This window comes from Merops nubicus, unplaced genomic scaffold, assembly GCF_000691845.1.
Source record: "Merops nubicus isolate BGI_N331 unplaced genomic scaffold, ASM69184v1 scaffold16964, whole genome shotgun sequence".
Taxonomy (NCBI): Eukaryota; Metazoa; Chordata; class Aves; order Coraciiformes; family Meropidae; genus Merops; species Merops nubicus.
In genome coordinates this window covers 51,606-59,567 of record NW_008602421.1, presented here as the reverse complement: position 1 = coordinate 59,567, position 7,962 = coordinate 51,606, and the positions used below count along the sequence as shown (strand labels likewise).

Genomic DNA, 7,962 nt, shown 5'->3' with positions numbered 1-7,962 from the left:
TTATCTTCTGCCTAGTTAGTTAGCAATATTTATCGTCTGGAGCAGACTTACGACATGTCAGCGCTTTTTCTTCAGTACCTTGAGGAAGTTTACTTAATTCTTGAACTGTCTTTCCCTGCTCTGTGTTTCTAAGTAAGCCTCCTCCTAGATGGTAAAAAGGAAAAATACAAAAGAATTTAAAGTTTCGGTGTTGATGTTGCTTTATAGAAATGTCCATCCTAACAGCATTTAAGGCAGGATTGTTTGCTCATTGTAGAACAGAGAGCAGTTTGCAGAGATACAGCTTTTGCTCATGTGTCTCTTCCTTGTCTTCTCCTGTGTTCCCTTACAATATTGCACTTGTTCGTTGTAGCTGTCAGAATGCACTGCCATTTTAGAACATAGGTAACCATACATTCTAATCCTCTTTGTGAGCTAATGGTCTCAAATGGAACATCTGGCACCATTAGATTGTGTAGCATCTCCTTAGTGCTGATGCAGGCATGGAGTGTTCTGAAAAATCTGTCTCTCTGATGTATTTTGGCCTTTATGAAAAGGGTTATTCGTAAGAGCTGAAGCAAGTTAGGTACAAGGAATCAGTGAATGTGTTTTGTTGTGCAATGTGTACATTTCTATTAATAATCTATCTAGTCTTCTAATTTGGTATAATGAATAAGGAATATACGGTTATTGTGTTTGTTTAGCTTTTGTACTTGAAGGTGTGTCTGCTTTTGCATAAAGTGACATAGGAGTATCATTGGTCAATGGCTTTCAGTGTTCCTGCTTTGAAAGAAAAGGATGTAAGCAGCAGCTGGATCTACAGGTCATCGCTCTCTACCAAGCCAGCTGGCATTGTCAGGTGGACTGGATTTGCTTCAGGCTGGAAAGCTGCTTTGATGTCTAGTCCTTGGTCACAAAGTGCAGCGTATCGGCTGGCTGAGGGCCGCACCTTCTTTGGCTTGGTTGTCTGAGGTGGTTGTTGCCACTGAGCTGTGGATTAAAAAGGAAAGAAAAAAATGTTAGCCACTTTGAGCTGTGCAACAAAGCGTGCCAGAAGCACAATCAACCCTTTGTAAAGGAGATGCTAGTTTCTGAGCAGCAGAAAGTTATTATATCAAAGGTTAATTTGTTTCATATCTTGATGGTGTTTTTTTTTTTTCCTCAGCATCTAGTTTCACCTTCAGATGTGGTAAGTAAAAACAATAGTGCCTGTGTTTGTTGCTTTGCCTTCTTGGCAGGGCTTTCTGCCTTCCCTTGTGTCGCTGAGAAGGGTAACAGCAAGTGGGTTGTTTCCTTGAACTACTGTTACAGTGACAAGCCTGTTTCACAGTTATTTGTTGTGTGTGAAAAGAAATCATCTGGCTGCCGTTGCCACCCCTCGTATGCTGAGCCAAGTCTCTAATTCATAAGTCCCGCTACCACCACAGAAATCATCATTTATTATTCCAGTCTCTCTCCACCCATCCCCAGCCCCCATTTATTCTTGTTATGAGAAGACTGGTAAAGAGGTTTTGGTGTAAGAAAACATTCACTGTGTAAGGAGCTGCTTTGGAACAAACGGAGTTATTAAGCAGAAAGCCATAAAACATCTACTGGGCTTCTGGTAGCTATCAGAGGTGTCTTACAGACCAATGTACAGAAGAATACAAAAGGTTAGCAGAGTGCTAGCAGAGCAATAGTAATGATGATCCACAAAAATACTGGAAGCATGCTGTTATCTGTTGTTAATTAGCTATATTTCATATACTAAGCAAAGACAAAGTGTGCATGCTTGTTTTGCTTAGGTAGCTGAAAGATGGTGAAATGTACTTTGACAGAGCATTTGTTGTCTTGATGTGGATCGTTACTATTGAGGAGAAACTACGAACAAAAGAAAGAGAGACCAATGTAAACCATTCTGTGACCAAACTGCAACTTAGAGAACTGTTGCTTTTGAGAGGATTAATGTGATGGTGGGAAATGAAGTCACTTACTGTAAACATCCAACCTGGCAGTGCAAGACACAATCCCAGCCTCATTCTTAGCTGACACGGTGTACCAGCCAGCATCCTCCTTGGTGGCTCCCTGAATAAGCAGGCAAATGTAGCCGTAGTTGTCCTGGTGCATGCTGAACAAAAGAAAAGTAAAAATTTCCTATTTAAAAATTGCAAAACCATGTAGACTGTTTTAAAATATTGTTCTAAACCAACCCGACGAGGTTACAGATTAATGATAGTCCACTTCTAATTAATATGTAACTTCCTCTGAAATTGGCAAGTGGAAAATAAAACCTTTAGTATGCCTGACAATTTGGCAGTTTAATATCCTGTATTGAAAACTAGGAAGCAGAAATGCATAAAGTAACTTCTCTTCCACAGTTACAGATTGAGACATCTGGAAATGTGATTTAAGTAGCAGAGATGCCAGAACTTCACTAGGCTTTTCTGGGAAGTGATAAAAAACCTGAGGGACAAGGTACTGAAATACTCTTAGTTATTTCAAAGGACAGTGGTAATTTATTCCAGTGTCACACGAGTAAGGAGTTCCTTTTCTTGCAATATGTCATGAGTTTTCTTTTAAACATTCCAACAAAATGTTGGCAAATATTGGAGACAAGTTTGTAGATCTTAGAATATAAAATATTGAATCTTAGTTGCTTAACTATGCAGCAGAGTTATGAATCAAGGGTTTTGCAGAGCAGTAGATAGCTTTACTTAGGACCCTCAGTTTTCACCAGACAATTTTTGTAAGTCCAGAAGAAAAAAATGCCTTCTCCACTTGCTTAAAGAACAAAGATAGTTGTTTAAGTCTGCAGATGGAAAACAGAACTAAGATTTTAATTCTGGCTCAGGTACCAGGCTGGCTGCAAGTTTGAGTAAATGTCATAAATTATTACAATAACTACTTAATTTTTATGAGGTGCTGGTCACACAAAGCATTCTTATGGCCTTCTAGGTTTTCATTTGTGTTAGAGGATAAATCGTCGCTGCAGTTACTCGTGGGAAGAGTACTCTGTCAGACTAACCTCACTCGGTCGGTGTTGTACATGAGCGACTCATTCTCCTTCTTCCAAAATATCTGAGGAGATGGCTCCCCTGAGATTCGACACTCCAGTCGCACTGGGAATCCTTCAGTCACACCAGTGTTTTGTAGCTTCTCTATAAACACAGGTGCTTTGTGTACTTCCTTAGCTGTGAGAATAAAGATTGCAGTCATGTTGATGCCAGTTTATGAAAACGTGGGCTTCCTGTCAGTAACATGCTAAAAACCAATAATGAAAAAGCTACAGGCGACTTAAGTGTTGTCTGCATTAATCACAAAGTCCAGTTCTGGCTCATCTGAAGAAAACAGACACATCAGTATTTTAATAGGGGAAATGTAAGCACTAATAGAGCTGGGTGGTTTCCTCCCCATCCCTGGAAGAATTTAAACATGGAGCATGAAGACCAGACAGACTGACTGCATTAAACAATGCTAAACAGTTTGTTCTTTTATACTCCATAGAAGGATGGTCTTTTAATAATAGAAGGAGCTGCTCTACCAGAAGGCTGCAGTGGCATTGGTCTAACAGGCTATGAAGCACACTGCTGGTATCACACTGGCTGCCCATTGCCAGATAAGGGTCTGCACAGATTGCCATTAAAAGGTCCATTTGAGTAAACGGTTTGGTCTGCAGGCCCATCTGCATGCACAGAGGTTACTTGCCAGTCTGTTTATGCTACACCGTGCATGTATCAGCTATGACTGTACTCTAGTTCTGTTACTGCTTGCCTGCTTTCTTTTGTGCCCCCCACCCCGTAGCCACGTCACTTGGTGGCACTTCCATGTTCTGTTTTCAGGCTATCCTCACAACGCTCAGTGTGGAGGCTCAGCACAAGGACATTACCTGCAACAATGAGCTCCAGGCTGAAAGTATTTTCCCCAGCTCGATTGCTGGCAATGCAGGTGTAGATTCCAGCATCTCTGGCTGTGACAGGTTCTATGATCAGGGAGTGCACACCATTCTCACGCACCAGCATCTTGTGGGAGCTGTCGGGGCGAATCGGTCTGCCGTTCAGTTGCCAGTTTAAATCCGGCGTCGGTAGTCCACTAACCTTAAGTGTAAACAGCATAATGGGAAATGGTATTAGCCATAGGAAACACTGGACTCTGAAGTCCTGACTTGTTACTTCAGAGAAGTTTGGTTTTGTTTGCTACTGCAGATGTACCACAAGATTTAAAGATCTAATTCTGTCCTGAGTTATACATTGACTCAGTCGTATTCATTTACTTACTTTCTGGCCAACTCCCTGAATTCCATGATGTCTTATGGGCCTGACAGAAAAAAGATCAGTGTTTAGATATGCTAGAAGCTAAATAATAATGCATTGCAAAACAAAAGGCAAGGTGACACCTTTTGTCTGTCTTTTATTGTTTGCTCTTCAGATGGAATGGGAACATACTCCTTTCTAGATTAACTTTTTGTGGAAAACTTGCTGACAAACAGATGTTCGGTGACTAACTATTGAACACTAAGTTCCATTCCACTTAGGTTTAACCTGGTGACAGCACCACCTGCACTAGTCAATGCTTGGTTTGTGTGAACAAGGCTTGTACTTTTGAAAGCCATTTGCTGTGGTACTGCTTGAAAACAAATAGCTTCTCCCAAATATATCAGCATCAAGTAAATAGAAGACATCCAAATCTTCATTAATTCTGTTAGGCAAAGTCATAAATCAAGATTATATTGTTTGAAACATTAATGGGAGATCGAAACTTGGCTAGTAAAAGGACTTGCATGGGAGAAGCACACTGTCTCTATAGCGTGTTGCTTCCCTCCACACCCTACCACAGCTGAATTCTAAAAATTAGTCTCCTGTCAGCTGTAAAATTTGCCTGGAGCACCTGCATTGGAGGGGAGGCAAACTTCTGCCGCCCACTTCCTCATAAGCGCTAAGATTAATGAACCTACTGACAGTCATTGAAACTGCCAGTAGGTAAAACAGCTTTAAAAAGAAGGCAAACTTGGGTTTTGAGTCAGCTAACGCTGCTGAAAAGTTGCTGCTGCCGCTTGTGTGGTACTTGCCTTGCAGTCCATTCTGCACAGCTTTCCTTCCTGAACAGTCAGGTCTCCAGGAGCCTGCAGGAAATGAGGCCGGAAGAATCGTTCCTGAATTGGTTCATTTTCATCACCACTGTCCCTCGATCGAGATCGTGGTCTTAAAATAACATGAAATAAAGGTAAATTAGTTTTTCTCTGCGAAGTCAGAAGGCCCAAAATAATTTATAAGACAGCTTTGAATTTTTAAATTACTTCTTTGACCTGTACCATAATCCCTCCATTTCTACACACGTACACTGGAAGCATCTGGCTCAGACTGAGTTAATTATTGCACTGTCCTTACTCATTACTTTCATTTAACTCACACATTGTGGCAAAATATGATCTAGGAAACAATCTTACTACACAATAATTGCTTGTGGCATTTATTTACACATTATAGTATTTTTGTTTAGAGTTAGTATGTAAATCAATACAATACAAATAGAATAAGGTGCTCAGCCTTAGTGTGCAGCTTCAGCTCTACATTTCTGGGGTCCTGTGCAGTTATTCTCTTCACTGTTGCTGTTTACACCAGGTGGTAGTGCTCATTCTTTTTGTTTGCCTTTCTGACAGTAACAGCAGCTAAAAGCTAACTCATCTCAGCTGAGAAGAGACTTTCCACACCAGACTTGTTTTCCAGCTTCTCTTTTTCTGCACTACTGAAGACCATACAGAAAAATTCTGTTAGTTAAAATGCTGTGGATATTTGTTCCTCAAAAAAAGCTTAAAACCTCTAACTGTTACATTTGGCAAACAAGATGCTGTACTGTGTGGAAGTTAAAACTCATAAGCCACACTAAACTCTAGCTAGTGAGTTCTTAACCAATTTTGCCTCACATGCACATAGCTTGGATAGAAGATGGATGGTAACAGAGGAGGAACTGTGTTCCTGTCTCTTGGTAACTAGGTCCACAAGGCCAACCAGAAATGATGGTGTCTAGTCAGGTGAGGGCTACACAGCAAGCAAGGTCTGCCTTTACGGCAGTTATGCCTGTCCTGGTTAGATACTGTTGGTAAAATGTCAGTAAAGTACAAGTGTCTTGCAAGGCTGAGCTGGACAGGTTAACTGGCGCCACAGAGGTCTCAAAGTCCTTTTGAAAGCTGCCATCTCACTGCTGCAGCTGCATAACACAGCAGCACTGGTCAAAAACAGGAGAAAAAAAAATCTTACCCTAAATTAAATGGAAAAGAAAAAGGTTAAGAGTTTGCGACCAAATATGGAGTTTTTATATGTCAGTATGTTGTGAAAACTGCACGTTTGAAAGGAAATCTAAATCAACATGCCGCTTAGTCTAGAGTCAGAAATCAATACTACCTCTTTGTCAGTTTACTGCTAAAATTGCAGACGACTTTTTAAGCCTTTACCTTGAGAGGTGAAACTGGGGTTATTGTAATTCTAAAACATTTTGTGGTTTTAAAGAAATAACAAAAGGAGTAGAGCCAAGTACTTCAGATGTCTGGGAGTGACAACTTGCAATAGACTAGAATAACCTCGGATTAGTTGTGGGTTCTTTAGAGCTGTGATGTGGGCATCAAATTGCAAAGATTAGTTTCAGTGATGCTGACGTCATGTACCAAGTGTGTCTGTGGGCAGCTCCACGCGTCCACCTGGTACAACGCGCTCGGGATTTCAGCAAGCAAGAAGATGGGGAAGACTCTATGACTGACCATATGATAATGATCACTAATTTGGGATAAAGGAGATTAAGTTAAAATTAATCCTCTAATTGAGAGCAGGGGCAGTAGGGATAGTTCTTTTTTAAATCTTCCTTAAGTCTCATGCATTTTAAGATTCTTTATGTGGGGCTCTGGCTGCAGTACACAGCAAGGCGGCCTTGGTGCTACGGTGTTGAACCACCACCATGTCTGAGAGATTTAGCCCAACCTTTGCAGACATCAGACAGTGCAAGTTCCTCCCTCCCCCCAAAACAATGCTAAGAAGGTAATGTTTGCAAGTGAAGCAAATTTTAGAAAAATACATTAAAAATAAAATAACTGGAAATGATGTTTTAAAATGTCTGTGACATGCTGAAGACAACAAAAAAACTACAGTTCTGCCAAAACACATTCTATAAAAGATTAAAAATAATTCAGGAAAAAGCTTGTCAACACCCTAACAAGTCATAAAGTTCAATAAGCTAATAATTACAATTGTTAAAAATAATAATAATTTGTTACTTTGAAGCCAAAAAGCTGACAGAAATAATACTGTAGCGCCACAGGAGTATTGTCAGAAGTATATGGCAATAGCTGTGACGAGTACCACGGCGTATCTGGGGCCTGCACCACTGCTGAAGAGGCTGACGGTGGCACTGGGTCACGGGGCGTTTGACAGGCCCACGTCTCACCCCTCCCAGGAGGTCTGGCTGATGGGAGCAGTGTCACTGAACAGAAACAGTGTTGTGCTGAACACTGCTGAGAAACAGACCTTCTGTAAAGTATTAAGGTGAGTCCTTCACCTTTTCTACAGGAAGTAAGAATCCCAAATAACTACCCTAATTTTAATTAAGCCAGTATATGGAAATTGCTATTCATAATTCCTTACACCCCTGGATACCCAACCGAAGCAGCAGTGACTGTCTGAGCGCCTCTCTCCATTTGAAAATAAAACACTTGCCATAAGTGGCCTTGGACTTTGATTGCATCTGGAGAGAATGAAAAAATTCTCCTACATTGTTGCCCAAGGGCTCTGCCCATGGCAGAAACCCACATTTTGTCCTTCAGCAAGACTTCGGAGTGTCAGCTGCTCACTGCACTCTTGCCCATACCTGTTCTCCTCTCTCCCATCCACGTTTTTAAAGGTGCTTCCCCTTTCTCACCCTGTGTGCTCTGACTCAGTTGAAACCTGGCTCCTCACTACAGTTTTCCCCTTCAGGGATTAACAGAGCCTTTTCCTTTTTACCCCTTGTTTGCAGGTGCCA

The 7,962-nt window shown here is 41.1% G+C and overlaps 1 protein-coding gene across 1 annotated transcript in view; it reads right to left on the bottom strand.

Moving 5' to 3' along the window:
- Positions 1-251: 251 nt before the first annotated feature.
- PALLD (palladin, cytoskeletal associated protein) overlaps positions 252-7,962 on the bottom strand; it is a 33,704-nt gene continuing 25,993 nt past the window's right edge. The window contains exons 7-11 of the mRNA XM_008938361.1: positions 5,024-5,156; positions 3,845-4,052; positions 2,984-3,149; positions 1,953-2,086; positions 252-969 (exon numbers count right to left, since the gene is read on the bottom strand). Coding sequence (XP_008936609.1) covers positions 797-969; positions 1,953-2,086; positions 2,984-3,149; positions 3,845-4,052; positions 5,024-5,156 — 814 coding nt within the window. The 3' untranslated portion in view covers positions 252-796. The remainder of the gene's footprint in view (positions 970-1,952; positions 2,087-2,983; positions 3,150-3,844; positions 4,053-5,023; positions 5,157-7,962) is intronic.